Source organism: Peromyscus eremicus, chromosome 15 (genome assembly GCF_949786415.1).
Source record: "Peromyscus eremicus chromosome 15, PerEre_H2_v1, whole genome shotgun sequence".
NCBI classification, from domain to species: Eukaryota; Metazoa; Chordata; class Mammalia; order Rodentia; family Cricetidae; genus Peromyscus; species Peromyscus eremicus.
The window spans coordinates 42133147-42149606 of record NC_081431.1 but is presented as its reverse complement, the minus strand read 5'-3'; the positions used below and the strand labels follow the sequence as shown (position 1 = coordinate 42149606).

Sequence of the window (16460 nt, the reverse complement as noted above, 5' to 3'; positions counted from 1 at the left end):
GGAACTGAGGGTGCCCATCTTTCATCATGCTAACGCATGAGTCTATCCAACCGTTCAAAGATAAAACGGTACGGAGAGTGACTCTAGCATTTCAAATCAAATTTCCCCCAAGGCTCCAGAACCATGTGTGAGCATTGCCTGGCTTCAGACCTCGTTCTGGGAACATTCAGGGGACAAGGGCAGACCCCCACTACTGTGAACTCTGGTCAATTTAAGAACCACGCAGGCAGGTAGCTTTATTTTAGAGATTGGGGGTGCAGGGGAGTGGGATGTAGGGTACCAGAGGAACTGATTCTGCTGAGGAGGGCTATGGATGATGATGGAGGACTCAGTGTGGCAGTTGGTGATGCTTTCCAGGCACAATGAAAGAAGGCCTGTGCAAAGACCCATCTAGAGCTAATGGGAGAGTCAGTGGGTGGAACAGTTGAGGATGTGCTGTAACGGAACAGGGCCGACCAGGTAACGACGGCAAGCCGACTTGAATACTTTCTGATCCTGAAGAAGGAGGCTGATGTTTGGGGAGGAATTCTAGGAGTCTCTTTTGGTTCCTTTCCTGACAGACAGTGCAGAGCTTTCTGGAATACCATTGCGCCTGAAGCCCGAAAGGTTCCTATCCAGGCACAAACCTACTTCTCTGACTGTTTCTCACTCAGGGTTGGAGCAAGCGACTGAAGTAAAGATGGCTTCCAGGAGGCTTTCCGCAGGGAGCTTGTGAGAGACTCTTCCCAACCCAGGAGGGGAGGGCCATGAGCCACAAGTGATCTCCTTGACTGACAAGAAATCAGTTCACCGGGGAGTTAAACAATAACAAAGTGAAGTTACATTTGAAAAACAGAATGTAATGGGCAAGCAGTCCTGGAAATGGTCAGTACGGCCATATTCCATTTTGTAGGGAAATTTTCTTCACAGAAAACCTGTCACCCCAGAGACGTTCTCATAAATATGGCCGAGGGAGGAAGCTGTAAGGAGGAAGGACTCATGGGGTCCCCTGTGAGCTTCAAATGGCAGCCTCTTCAGCACAGGGCATCTGAGGCAAGAAGAAAAGTCTAGTGGCTTTTCTGTGTGCCCACTTGGAGAAGAGACCTAACAGTGGTGGTTTTCCTCATGCTACCACAGACTACGTAGAAAATGGCGCCTCCACCTGTGACAAGGACGGGAAAAGATGAGCGTGCTTTAGTGTTCAGGAAGGAATTTTGATGGAAGTATTAGACACCGGGTGGGATCCCAGGGCCAACAGAATGTCATTAAATTTTTGGGGGGCAGGAGGCCAACTTCCTTTCCGCTCTGTGAATTCACTGAAAACTCTCTCTCCCACGCTTATGGCCATGGCCTTCTTCTCCCTTCCCTCCCCCTCCCCGTGTGTGTGTATGTGTGTGTGCGCATGTGTGTGTGCACGTGCATGTGTGTTTGCTTGCTCCCACTGTACATGGTCATAATTAAAATGGTCTTGCGTGGACTGCTCCCACACACTGACTGCACTGCTCACAACCCACACCATCCTCCCCTTGCTCTGAGAAGGGTGAAGAGAGTGAAAAAAATCATCTGAGGATCAATTCCCTTTACTCTTGAATGAACTACATTTTTTAGGCCCCTCCCTGGTTTCTTCAGCATCATTTCCCTTGAAATGGGTGTGCCAGTCAAATTCCATGTCAGAGCACTTCCAAGGTCTGAAAAACATCTGCTTCGAAGCCCCTGGGGAACCTCAACAGTTCCCAGTCCAGTCAGAGGTGTCCAGAAGCTCGCTTCTGGAAGAACTTGCAGCCTTCCCCCTCTGTCTCAGAGCAGCCTTGAAAACAATCTGTGAGAAAGTATCCCCTCTGGAAGGAAAACTAGAGTGTGGGACAGACAGGCAGGCCAGAGTTGAGTTAGCGTTGATGTATGAGTCTGAAGGTTCCGACTGGTAGTCTAAGCCAGCCTGACACTATGAAAACGTGATAGGGATTGTAAGATTGTCCAACCTGGCCATGCAGGGAAAAAACAAAAACAACAAAAGCAAATTTGAGGGAATGGGGGCGTACATAAATGAAGAGAAAAGTGGGAGCCAGAAGAGCAAAGTCCTGATGCCCAGAGGGATTCTGGGACAGAAGTACAGGACAAGAGGAAACGAGCAGATGCTAGGCTGTGCTTGGAGGTAGTGATGTGGTGCTCAGGCTGTGCAGGGAAGGGAGCAAGTAGAAACTAGCGGTAGGAGGAAGGTTTAACAGAAGTGTGACTAGCCTAGTCCTTAAAGTGACCACGTACCCTTTGAAACCTATCCCAGTGGGAGAGACTGATGGGGCTAGGCCTGTGGTGAAATGGGAGGACAGCATTAGCCTGGATTCGGACGTGTGTACGTCCCTGGACCGGGCCTGTGACGCCAAAGCCCCTTCCTACAGGAAAGATGCAGGGATTGGACTCACAGAAGAGGACCCAGGAGAAACCGAGGCTTCTACTGAGTGAGGTTCTCTCACCCAATAGGGCTGCAGAGGGCATCTGGGAAGGTGGGTGCCCTCAGAGGGATACTCGAGCTTAGGGCTCCGGTTGCCTGTCAAAGCCCCTCACTGCGAAGCTGAAGGCTGCCCAGGGAGTCTGTGCAGAGCCTACATGCCTGTCTTCGTGAGTCTCTTTGGGTCACAGCCAAGAAACAAGCTGTAGGAGCCCCAGGCCTGCTCCAACTCCATGAGTCAGTCTTTCCCCAAGCAGGCTAAGATTTTCCCAGGGTGCTCTTCCACACATAGAAGCCCTACCTCGAGCATTTTCCCATCTCACACCTGGAATTTGGGCTGCTCCCCCATCCAAGAAGGTTGGGGCTTACCTCCCTCAGCCAGCTGAGCCTCTGCACCCGAGCGAAGAGCTTTTTGTAAATGTGCTGTCACTCAACACTGAATAAACCTCAAGGGGTAGGAATGCCTGTTAGTTGTGGCTTTCCAGACCCACCCTACACACACACACACACACACACACACACACACACACACACACTGCAGTGTTAACACAATGTCTGACAGCTTTCTCTCGCTCTCTCTGATTGATATATGGGAGTCTGGATCTCCGATCCATGATATATGATATACTAATTATTCAACAATTTATCAAATATACATACATATATATATATATATATATATATATATATATATATATATATCATAGTGTACATTCTCAGATAAGATTTTGCTGGAAACTTGGCTGTTTGCTGTCATATAAATGAGGATCACGGGTGTGTGTAGAAGGCTGCTTCCATTTCAGATCTGGTACCTTGATTTTTCGAGAGGAGGCAGGGGAGCAATTCGGAAACAATTTCAACCATCTCTTGTTTAAGGGGATCTTTCGGGCACTCATTTATATGCTTGTGTTCAAGGCTGGGCCTGTATCACACCACACTGTTCTGGTAACAAATGGTGGCGGGGCACGATGATTTCTCCCGAGACGCTGTGACAAAGGGCGTGGATCGAAGTCACTGCAGCACAGAGGCTCTCCCAGAAGGGGAGATCCTGCATCAACACCCCCCCCCCCCCCCGCACACACACACACACACACAAAAGGGGTCGGGGAGGGAAGAATGGGGGAATGGGGGTGTGGCTTGAATTAGATGCCTCAAACTGCCAATTAAAATGAAGTCCTTCCACACTGGATACAGGGTCTGGGCAGAAATACTGAGGGCCCACGCTCAACAGTAATTGGCAAATAATGATCTAAAGAAAACTGGCTTAGCTGGGCAGTGATGGCGCACGCCTTTAACCCCAGCACATGGGAGGCAGAGGCAGGTGGATCTCTGTGAGTTCGAGGCCAGCCTGGGCTACAGAGTTCCAGGAAAGGTGCCAAAGATACACAGAAAAACCCCGTCTCATAAAACAAGAAGATGGAGAAGGAAACTGGCTTGGATTTTTCTGCCTTTCAGACAAACTTATATCACTCTTGGATATTCACTCCCCTTTCAGCATCTCTTGTCTTCGGCTTCTCCTCTGCACCATGCACCCCCCTCAGAAGTCCTCACCATTTATTCTAAACACTGTCCCTGATGAATATGGAACATTCTAGAAAGAGACATCAATGCTCAACAAGTTCTTCAGGTACTTGTGTCTTGCCTCCCCTGGACAGAGACACTAGACAGAGCTACATAGTGGTGGGGACCATGAACGATGGATGCCATGCCAGTCAGAACTGTTATGGCTAAAACCATTTTAGAAATCCCTGTGACTTGAAGGGCAAAAAATCAAGCAGGTAGACTTGTAGGCAGGAGGCAGCTGAGCCCCTAGTCACAGTTCAAGAGACTTGCCTGGCTTCCACTGCACTCACACAAATGGAAAGGAAAAATCTCTGGTTTAGGTTACTAAGGTTTCTTTGTGACTTCAGTCTAGTCTAGGTAGCCTAATAAATACTGCCGGTGGCATTTCATTTTAGACATCTCTCAAGGAAAACAGCAATGTAATTAACTTCTTATATTGGAGTTGTAGGCATCTGTAGAGAAAGCCAATTAGTCTCAGGAAACTCCTCCATCCCACTGAGGTCAGAGCAGCGCACAGCACGGCAGCCGCCTACAGTCTTACACTGCGTGAACTTGAACGTGACTCAGGCACAACTCCAAGATTGGTTTCTACATATGCAGGGGGGTGGGGGGGCGCTCATGTTCTAGAATGGTTTTGAAAAAAGTGCCAGAGGGTATGCCACACTATCAATTCCTCTTTAAAATACCCACTTGGTCCAACTTAGGAACCTGTAGGAAAGTCATTCTGGGTAACAATATGAAAACAAGGAGACTGTGTTGTGTGAAGTCAACTGAGATGGGATGCCTTCTGAGAAGACGTTGCCATTCCATTGAGGGTTTCCTGGCTGAGGGAGCATTACCAAAGGTTTCACAGGTGTCCAGATGGTGGCAGCCCTGTGTTTGAGAAAGGCTCTCAGTGAGATAGCAAGACCTACCTTGAGTCCTCATCCCAGGCTCACACTTCGGAAAGGCAGCCCCACTGCGTGGCTCCTACAATAAGCAGAGCACCACCAGTAACTGATGTGTCCTGAGCACACCCCTCTTTCCTCGAAGCTGACAACCCTTGCCGGTGGACACAGCCCTCTGTTGCTCCTCTGTTCTCTCCGGCTGATTCACAAAGGGCATTAGAATCAATGCTGGCAAACCCGGATCCCACCTAATTAACACTCCAGATACGAGCCCTTTGGGTCTGGCAGCACATGCCAACCAAGTCCCAAACCAGTTTATTAGTTTAACCAAAAGGTAAACAGATGCTGGAGATGCAGAGAGATGAGCGTGCGAGCAGCTGGAAACAACATCCAGCTGTTCACCCAGAAGCAAAGTTAAAACAACTGAAGTGGCATTAAATAAACGAGACCATGTTTTATCCACTTGGGATTTCCATTGTCTTTTTTAAAAAAGGTAAATATATATATTTTTTACATTGCAGAATATAAATCTAGGCTCTACATATACAGTATAATTACACAGGGTGAGCACATTGGGCATAGCACGTATGTCTTGGGAGCCACACCCTAAACCAGGCCAACAGCTCTGCCTTTACTTTTTGACCTTGACACTGAGAAAGCCAAGCTGAGGCTAGGTTTACTGCAGTCTTCATGATGGCTGTGATCCTTGCCATCTCCCCTCCATGCACAGAAGCACCAACCAAACACGGCTCACAAACGAGAAAGAAAGGCCTTCCGACCGTTGACACCTAGCTGGTCTCCACAGCCCAGGCCAGTCTCCTAGAAACACCAAGGGAATCGGAGGACTTCTTGGCTCTCTCTTTGGTCCTTTGCCACAAATCTCTTGAGCTTTTCCTGGTGTTTCTTGTTGAATTCATATGGCTATTTACATAACATAAACCCACAAGACCTTTGGGAGCTATAAGGGAAAAAAATGTTCCCTGTTACAATCCAGACATCATATCCTAGGTTCATTCTCTTTATTTTTGGAATAAAAACTGGTATTTGGGGGGAATTTTTTCTTAAAGAGGGGGACAACAATTTGAAAGTGCTTCTTACACACATCAACTCACCCTATATGGCTTTTTCATCCAAACCCCAACATACGTAAGATCAGAAGCAAAAGCATGATGGTGTTACATTACTACAGACAAAAATGTCACTTAACAGCGGCGCCAGGGGAGCAGGTGTGGGGTGAGAAAGGAAGAAGGTTATCCTTTCCAACTAGAAGGATGCACCTCTTTGCGAAAAGGCGGAGACAGTGTACGCCCCCTTCCTTCCCTGTGACTGGGCACAGGAATGCTACAAAAGTAAAGAAGGAAGCTAGATGAGTTATGGGGGGGGGGGGGCATTTTCCGAGGGGTCATTACAGGGAGGTCGCTGCTCAGAAATCTTTCACAGGCTTGAAATGATCAAATGTGGTCAGTCTCAGTAGAAATGTCCGCACCTGATGGACAAACTGCACATAAGATAGAGGTACCAGGCTCCAGGTGGCGAAAGACTCCGGACGTACACTTATACATGCGAAAGGCAATCAGAAGGGCAAGACGTGGTACTCCAAGACGGGGAAGAGTCCACTGGAGCCGCTGTTCCTCCGTACTTCCTCCTCGGGCTGCTAAGTTACGGAAGACCACGGCTACTTGGGCAGTAATGACTGCAGCATGTTCTTCAGGAGAGGACACAGAAACACCACAGGGTTTCCAGAAATCGAAACAAGCTTGTGTTGACTCCAGAGGCATTGTGATGGGGACCGGCAAGGCACGCGGGCCTCTGAAGCTCCGGCAGATGCGGGCAGAGGGCAGGGACCACGGACTCATCCAAACCTTCCCATGGCGGCCTTTCATGCAGCCCGTGGCCACTCCAACCTCGGCAGTTTGTTCGTCTGGTGGCACAGGATTGAGAAAGTAATCCTCTCCCTTTACAAAAATAGAGTTTGGGCTTATAATACTGGCATGAAGAATACTCACTATTGGTAGATCTATTTATTTGGAAGGTATGAGACTAGGGTCTCAGTCCCTTCTATTCCCTGTAAAAAGTGACCTCAACTTCCCAGGCCATTGTGCAAATTGGTTTTCCCATAGTCCAGAACATCCTGTAAAGTTCCTTTTATATATCTATCTATCTATACACATACACACACACACACACACACACACACTACATATGTGTGTGTATATATATTTTTAAATGTGGATCATTTTGTATTTCACGTTCAGGTCCAAGAGTATCAGTGAATCATTCATCCTTTTAATGTCAGATTCACTTCCACTCTCCCTACATAGTGCTTTGTACGCATCTGAACTCAATAAATATCTGTTGGCTTCACCAGTGATCCTCAGCACTGAGAGGTGGTTGCGGTCACCACAGCTGTTCTCAGCCCCACTCTGCCTTTGACAAGGGACTGTCCCTTTCAGAGGGTGATCTTGCTGTGTCTGTTACTCCAACAGCCCCGCTTCGCAGTCCTGGGCAAGGTCAAGCTGGTCCGACTACGCAGCTTCACCTGCTCTTCCACTGCGTTCTTTTTGCGTAAAATGAAGTCGAAGTTCACTTGGCTGTTCATGGCATAAAAGACGTTTGCAGAGTCCGGGATCACCAGCTCTAGAAGAGACAAAGAAACAGTGGCTGGTCAGTTTGCGTAGGGCAGCCCATCACTGACTGGCAGAAGTCAATCCTGCCCAGACACAAGGCCTGGATGGAGGCAGGTTACATGAATGTAACCTGGACCAGGCAGTGTGGACACCTCCTCATGACCATTCCCCAAAAACGTAATCCCTATCTGAAACTGAGCACAAATAAAGTGTCAGAATTCCTCCTGTGAACTTACTGTTCAAATATAGAATGTTAAAAGCTTGAAGAACGTATGGGGGTGGGGGCACCAAGATGATCCCAGGACCACAGAGCTGGACTGGGAACCCAAATCCTGCTAGCTTCCTACCACCCAAATACACACATGTGCTCCCACAGTCTACAGGAGTCCAGCGATATGAACAAGACTTACAGCATTTGTTCAGACATCTTTACTTGGATTAAATTAAAATATTTTTTTGACATAATTCCAAGTCAAACTCGTTCTTTACTCTTTTGGAATCACTGCTTCGCTCAGAGTGTGCTTTTCAACACCGAACAACACTGAGAGAAGACAGTGCATGCCACTAACTTTCAAGCTGTATTCACCTTCAGTCATGCTCAACTTTACACCTGCAATTTACAAGCAAGGGGCTGTCACCCGTGGAATTGTGCTGAAGCAAAGTTGTTTTCTTCTGTTTTTAAAAGCACAGAATAAAACGGGCAAATGTGGGGATCTCAGGATTTACGGCAGTGAGGTCAGGAAAGAAAGTTGCAGGGGCTTCCGGCTGCAGATCTACAGGAAGAGAGTTTCCAGTGAACTCCTCACACTGGGACCCCACAGCTAGCCAAGGTGATCAGGCTCTCAAGACCGGGATGTTATGTTCAAGTGCGCCATAAGGACTAACATCCCCAAGTGTCTTCTCACTCACACTCACCTATTTTGGGGGTCACAACGATACTCGTCCCATTTGTAGAGCACTTAGCATTTCTACAAAGCCCCTTCTGGTACATTTCTTATATTGATTTCATAATCGCCCTAGGATGTATGAGGGACCAGAGAGGGCTTTTGTCTCCAGATAAGTGAAAAAGGACCATGGCTGCTAAGGTCAGGCATTTGTTAAGACCACTCAGTTGGTGGGCACAGTTAGGCCCGGGTTTCATTCTCTGGGCCACTGGATCTTCAGACCCATTGGTCTCCTTTGCACTGCTCTGTGGACCACACACTACAGTTTAATAGAACACTTTCGGATTTCTAATTTTAACTGCAACTGCATTTCAATGTTATAATTGAAGGTCAGGAGATGGCTCCACCTGAAAAGTAATTGCTTTGTAGGCACAAGGACCTAAGTTCAGTTCTTAGAACCTATACTTCAGAAGAAAGAAAGAAAAAGAAAAAGAAGCTGGATTTGGGGCTGGAGAGATGGCTCAGGGTTAAAAGAACACACAGCTGTTCTTCCAGAGGACATAGGTTCAATTCCCAGCACACACAACCATCTGTAACTCTAGTTTGAAGTAATCAGAAAGCCTCTTCTGGCCTGTACAGGTACTGCATGTACATAATGCACAGACACACACACACACACACACACACACACACACACACACACACACAAAGGAAACTTTAAAAGCTGGGTATGGACACACACTTATACAGACACACACATACACACATATATGAAACTTAAAAAACTGGGTATGGACGCACACTTGCAACCCCACACTGAGAAAGCAGAGACACGGGAATGGATCCCTGGCCAGCCTAACCTACTTGCTGGGTTCTAGGCTAGTAAGAGAGCATACCTTAAAAAAAAAAAAAAGAGCCCAAGGAATGACAGCCAGCGCTGACTGACAGCCAGTGCTGACTTCTGGCCTCCACATTGCATAGTTAAAAAACGCCACCAGGGGGCAGGAGAGAGGGCCCTGTGGATGAGAACACTTGCTGTGTAAGTATGAGAATCTGAGTTTGGATCCAGCACCACATAAAAACTGTGCCTGTAACCACACCCTGTCAGGGGAGGAGACAGGAGGATGGCCTGGGCTTGCAGGCGACCAGCCTTGCTCCAAGCTCAGTGAGAGCAGACCATCCATTATAGCACTGCTCTGGCTGCACGCATGCATGCATGCACACACGCACGCACGCATGCAGGCCAGCCACTAGGTTCCAATAAAATGAAAAACATTACATGCCCTTTCTGCTGTGAGCAACTAAGAGCAAAACGTGCAGACTGCTGGCACCTGGCACACAGAGGAGAATGTGCCCACCTTTGTCCTCTGAGATGACCTGTACCAGCTCGTATTCCTCAGCTGGGTCCGAGTCCAGATTGTGCTTCATCATGGCTCTCTGGATCACAGCAGGGGTCTTATCTTGGCTTGTCAACTGCAAAGACAACGAAGACATCTGTAACGTGCTTAGCTCATGTTTCCTAAGCTCCTGACCGCTTACCTTTGCTGTCTTGTGTGGCAAATCCTTCTCTCGGAAGGATGGAGAAGGTGGCATAAGAATGGGACAGAGAGCCAGGACTCCTGAGTGTTAGTACTACTTCCATCTGACAAGCCAAAAGATGGCAGGCAGGTAATCCAGTGGCCCCACTAAAATGAGGAAAATACATGCTGTGGGATGTTGTTCTGTATGCTGTGAATGTGTTACCCTGATTGGTTGACAAATAAAACACTGATTGGCCAGTAGCCAGGTAGGAAGTATAGGTGGGATAAACAGACAAGGAGAATTCTGGGAAGAGGAAGGCTGAGTCAGAAGTCACCAGCCAAACTCAGAGGAAGCAAGATGTGAAGGCAAAACTGAGAAAAGGTACCAAGCCACATGGCTAAACATAGATTTAAAATTATGAGTTAATTTAAATGTAAGAGCTAGTCAGTAATAAGCCTGAGCTAATGGTCAAGCAGTTATAATTAATATAAGCTTCTGAGTGATTATTTTATAAGCAGGCCATGGGACTGTGGGGGCCAGGCAGGACTGGAGAAATCTTCTGACTACAAACGCACATTGACTATCACCCCACACTGCTTAATTTCCCAGTAAAAGAATATATATACATGAACTGTGAAAAATGTAAGGCATTATGAGTCCTGGGCCAATGTGATCTTCGTGCGTAGAGCTTAGTTGACAACCAACATAAAGAAATGGCTACAATTCTGTCTACTGAAAAAAAAAGCATAAGAGACTCTATGACCCAGCAAACCATTTGCTAAAAGAACTGAAAACCTATGTCCATAAAGGGACTTGTGCACAATATCACAGCAGGTTCATTCATAATATCCCAAACCTTTAATCAACCTGACTCTTCTCTTCTACAGGAGAATGTGTGACAAAATGATGCCGTGCTGACTGCTGAGCCACTCAAGGAGAACTGACCAAGGACTGACACCTGCAACAATGGGGGAGGATCTCACAAACGTGCTGATATAAGACAGCATGAAAACATAAACCCTGCGTCTGTGGTTAAAGGGGGCTGATTGGAAGTATCGGAGGGAGTCTTGGTGTGGCTGGAAATAGCCTTCATTGGATTTCAGGTGGTGGACAGATAGATACATACCAAGAGATTTTAAAACTCAAAGAATAGAACACTAAGATCTGAACTGTGTGCTAATCACACTCCAGTAAAAATCAGCTTCTAAAGAAAGCACAAAGGTTCTGTTTACTCCCACGTCTGATTTTTCTTTTCTTTATCTCCACCCACTATTTTGAGCATGAGTTCAGGTGACATCTAAGAGGGCCATCTACACGCCGTATCTTGAGTGATTTCTTTAAAGGCTAAAGAAGTGAATGAAAACTCAGATTATGTATATTTAAAAAGAAAAGTGTCTCTCACCACGAGGTGGCACGCACACACACACACACACACACACACACACACACACACACACACACAGCCTGATTTCCTCCAAGGCCTAAGTGTCTCCCCGTGCGTGACCCAGGCAGCAGCTGGTGCTTGTGATTCCATAAACAGCAATAAGGGCCGAGTGGATTTGCCTATTACCAAAACATCTGGCTTATGTACTCACAAGGAAAGAACTGATGCAGACAAAATTTTAAGGGACGAAAATATATATTTTTGATAATATAAAGGAAATTATCCCAAACAGCAGATTAGCAGTGTAATGCTGGAGGAGGAAGGACACTTGTCGGGTAAAAGGCAGATAGATTTCAGTTTAGAAATCTATTTAGGGAGAAAGCCAGGCTGTAGAATAAGGGCAGTGGTCAAGGGCTTTCCCTGGTGTTTATAAAGGAACATAAAGGGCCCCAGGAAAGGACAGCAAAGGGGGGTGTTCTCCCGAAGGCAGTCCCTATCCCAAGGAAGGAATACTCTGGAGACTCATCTAGTTATTGTCCACCCAACACCAGGACATCACATCTGGTCCAAGATGTCTCCTGGGTGTACTGTTTTCCCCTGACCAAGCAGAGCACACAGTCATGGGCATGGCGCACGGCGTAACCGCTGGGTGCACACATCTGTACTCTGATTCCGAGACACTGGCTATGTGGGTGGTCCACTGCTCTCTGGTTGGCATATGTAACAGAAGCATATCACTAGAGTGTGCTGAAAATACTACTACCGATGGCCGGACTCCCAAGGGGTCTATTTCTCTATCCTTGTTAGCTACTCCCTACTACCAGTTAAACTGGGTCTCATCCCACACTCATTCCCACCCCATGGGGCTGAAAGACATGTACTGTTAGAGTCCAACACCAGCCCTGCATCCCTATGTTTCTGACCATCTATTAAACAATGCCATCTGGATGTCCCAATTTAAAGACCCTGAAACCTTCTCCTCTAGCAGTTCATATCTCACTGGACAGAGTCATTGGCTACCAGGCCACAAGGTCACCAGATGGTCCCAAATTCTCCCTCTTCCTTAGGAATCCTCCCTCTTCCGTACCCTCCACAACAGTTACAGAAAGGTTGATAACGGGATGAATGGCTCTTACAATAATGCCTCATAAGATACTTCCTATATCATCTCCAGCCACAGGATCACTATTCAAGCCCTTATCAGGCCCTGCATGAAAGATGGAGCAGCTTCCTAGCTTCCTTCCTGCCCCCGGTGCTCCCTCCCACCCCCACCTAGCAGCAGGCCTTCACAAGGCCAGTTACTCTTCTAATGAACAAACCTGATCGTTCCTTAACATGAACCCTCCAGGGAGACCTTACTGCCTGTAGAATTAACACAAAGTCCCCCGAGGAGGCCACAGGACCGTTTCCAATCTGGCCTGGTTTCTGTTAGAACATTTAGTGTATGATTTCTCTCTCTTTCACTACAAGTTCTTCAAAGATCAATGACTCTTATTCATCTCCTTCGTCTCAGCCCAGGACAATAACTAGTAATAACACACCCTCAATCATTACTGTGTTCAATGAATGGGTCAGCAAAGGCTTTCTCTGGAACGTTAAAAGACAATGACTCCACACCACTATGACACATCCAGGCCTTAGCCTGGAGGCAAATGATGACAATCAAAGCAGAAATGGAATTGACTGTAGACTTTGCTGCAGAAACGGATTTACTTATTGTTTATTTATTTTAGTGTATTATAGGCCCTATCGACTAAGAAATTTAGTCATCTCACTCAAGACCTCACACAGTCAAGGTTATCACCATGAGAGGCCTGGTATGTATTCCAAAAGACTAGCACCATCAAGTGCAGCTTTGGAATTTTCCTAGTCTAATGCAGGTTTTGTAAGAAGCACATAAAACCCAGTTCCATATACTTATTAAGCACAGCTACTTGCTGACCCAAACTGCATTTCACCTTAATCATCCTCTTCGGGAGCTAGGCTTGAGCCAAATGGCTAAAAGGGAAAGCTCTGTTCCCACACTACTGAAAAGGCAGGTTCATTCACTCCTAAGTCTAAACATCGGAAGAGTTCCTGTGAAGAAGGCATGAGGAGCCATGGCATCCTCCCTGGACCGCTGTCATATAGTCACCCACATCACAGAACGGGACACCAACCCTGATGAATAGGTTTAAATAACTCTCAAGATGTCAAAACTATATCCTACAGTCACCTGCACCATTAGATGGACATACCATTAATCTAGGCCCGGGAAGATGTTGCTGCTTTTCCTGTTGGTTGTATGTGCACACAGAGACAGGTGTGACAAGAGCATGCGTGTTCAAGGGTATCGGTGTGCACAGCTGACACGTGCGGCAGCCTGGGCTCTTGCCACAGAGACCCTCCCAGACAGGACGGCCCCTTACCATGATGCTCTTGTACATGTTCCCGTTGTCATCCTCTACGCTGATGCGGATGATGCAGGTGTCTTCGTTCTGCTGGTTGTAAACGGGAGGCAGTACTGTGGAGGTAATGGACGTCACGGAGACGGAGCGCTTGTGGATTTTAGGGTTGTTGTTGCAGGTTGGAGGGGAGGACAGGGGGTTGACTAAGGACGACATCCCTGAGGAATTTGTGTCCATGGAATGGATCGAGGAACATGAAGAGGAGGACTCGGAGAGCTGCAAGAGGGAACACATCCCCAAAGAAAACAGGGCCGTCAGAACCCGGACCAAGCATGTGCCACCATTTTCAAGACAGAAGTAGATATGGAAAGTGATCAGCTTCAGTGACTTCCTCCTCGATATCTCACAGGTCTCTGGTAACTGATCACACGCACACTTACAGACCATGGGCTGATGTGACTGTCAGTGACTCAGAGCGATCTAAGCACTCTGAATCATGGAAAGACACAGTGGCTCTTTGACTTCCTGGTTTCAGTTGTTCATATGAAAGTCAACCAGGAGATGGCAGCAGACACCAGCTTATACAGGCCATAGCCGCTGAAGTAAGTCAGCATACGGATGCTAGGAAGCCTTCCTTATGGGAACTTACAGACACTCAACACCAATGCGGCCACAGAGAGCATTCTGTCCTGACTCTACTTCACATCCAGATTTTGTAGTAGGACATACATGCCTTTATGCCTAGAAGCTTATAAGATAAGGACTACACACAGCTTAGGTAGTTCTGCTGGGGGCGGGGAGGGCTTTTCTGACTTGATCCTTTTCTCAACTAGAGAAGCCCAAGGCCCAGAGTCAAGACTGTGCCCCAGGTTCATCCACCCAGTCTCACTGCTACCAGGACCAGGAACACTGCGTCCCCCTTTGCCATGGTGTGCACCCAGCAATGTACAGCACCCTGCAGAAGATATAGTGACGGGTGACCTGATGTGCTATTGCCGTGATATCTTTAATACCGTAAGACTGGTAATGGCCTTGCATTTCTCTTTCTCACTTAGGTCTCACAGCGTTATAACAATGATGAGTATATGATTCAGAAAAAGCAATTCGTTTGCCTGAAAGACGCACAGCCTTTGAGTATCTCTGCCACTTTTCACATTTGCTCTGTGTGTGTGTGTGTGTGTGTGTGTGTGTGTGTGTGTGTGTGTGTGTACATGTAATATCTGGAGTGAGTTAAGCTGAATTATATTATAATAATCCTGTAAAATATTCTAGAAGTCATTAAAAATCATTATTAACTTCTTCCATATGTGTCTGTCCTTCCACAGAAACAGATTAAGAAACATAGCTTTCTGATAATGTGGCTTCTAAAAAAAAAAAAAAAAAAGATACTATGTTAGCTTTAATTTCTTGGGGGCTGCTTCTTTCTAGGGCATCCTGTGTTAAAGACAATTCCACAGCATGGGTGTTCTATTACGGCAAGCAAGCTGCAACGCCAGTTCTGATGAGTAGTATCTGCAGTGGGATTGTCATGACACAGTTGAACTATATGCTGCTGTTGTCTGGGATTTTGCTTTCTCTAACTCAGCTTGAGCACTTACTCAGAGTGGACAATTTTAATAGCATAATTTTGCCTGCACCGGGCAGTAGTGTTGCACGCCTTTAATCCCAGCACTCGGGAGGCAGAGGCAGGCGGATCTCTGTGAGTTCGAGGCCAACTTGGTCTACAAAGCAAGTTCCAGAAAAGGTGCAAAGCTACACAGAGAAACCCTGTCTCAAAAAACAAAAACAAAACAAAACAAAACAAAACAAAAAAATGTCTGCAAGTATATTAGCCAAGAAGGTCCATTTTCCAAATGTTGTTTGAATTTTTTCACTGTCATGTTCTTCTTCCCTTTCCATGATTTTAATAACATTTATAATGGAGATGATAAAACATTAAAGATGGTGAGGTTACTTGAGTTATAAAGAGAATATTTGATGGGCCCCCATATTCCTAGTAAGAATGTAAGTGGTAAGGAGTGAACATAAAAATAAATGTTTATAAGTGATGATAAGGAGCATGAAGAAAGAGGAATGCAAATTATACTTTAACCTCACATGGGAGAGGGAGAGGGACCATGTGGAGGCCACTAGAGAGGAAGTCATCACAGGATCCCGGACTAAGAGTGTGCGAGACATCCAGGCCTGGTCAGGAGCCGTGCAGAACTGTGGAATTTTCTGGGTAATGTATAGGGATTTTTCAGCAAAGAAACTGCATGTACCCATGTCACACACTCATCTTTAAGTCTGTAGAAACTTGACTCTAGGAAAGATTCCTCCGAAAATGTATAAACATAACCTATGAAAGAAATTAATCTGACAAAAACCATAAAGAGTTGTGGAAGCAACAACATGTGCATGACTTCCAGGACACCTTGTGTGTGTGTGTGTGTGTGTGTGTGTGTGTGTGTGTGTGTGTGTGTAATAACTGGAGTGAGTTAAGCTGAATTATATTATAATAATCCTGTCTCCCATCTTGCTGCAGTAGTGCAGAAATTTTCTCTTACTCATTTATTGCAGCCATGAGAAATGGACTGGATGAGGATCCCACTATCGGTGGTCACAGCTTGCCATCTATTTCCGCTATGGTAGACTATATCATAATTATCACACCTCCCCCTGCTGCAAACTGTGCCCTTTGCCCTGGGTTTTGTTCCATGGTTCCTCCCACTGAAGTCAGATCCTATCTCCCTGCTTCAGTTATTTATGTTGGATTTGACCACATGACTACTTTGAGCAATGG

At 46.5% G+C, this 16460-nt stretch overlaps 1 protein-coding gene across 2 annotated transcripts in view; it reads right to left on the bottom strand.

The window, feature by feature from the left end:
• Window positions 1-7318: 7318 nt before the first annotated feature.
• Rgl1 (ral guanine nucleotide dissociation stimulator like 1) overlaps window positions 7319-16460 on the bottom strand; it is a 256031-nt gene continuing 246889 nt past the window's right edge. For both annotated transcript variants that reach the window (XM_059280899.1, XM_059280900.1), the window contains 3 exons: window positions 13700-13954; window positions 9745-9859; window positions 7319-7512 (listed from right to left, as the gene is read on the bottom strand). In XM_059280899.1, coding sequence (XP_059136882.1) covers window positions 7325-7512; window positions 9745-9859; window positions 13700-13954 — 558 coding nt within the window. In that variant the 3' untranslated portion in view covers window positions 7319-7324. The remainder of the gene's footprint in view (window positions 7513-9744; window positions 9860-13699; window positions 13955-16460) is intronic.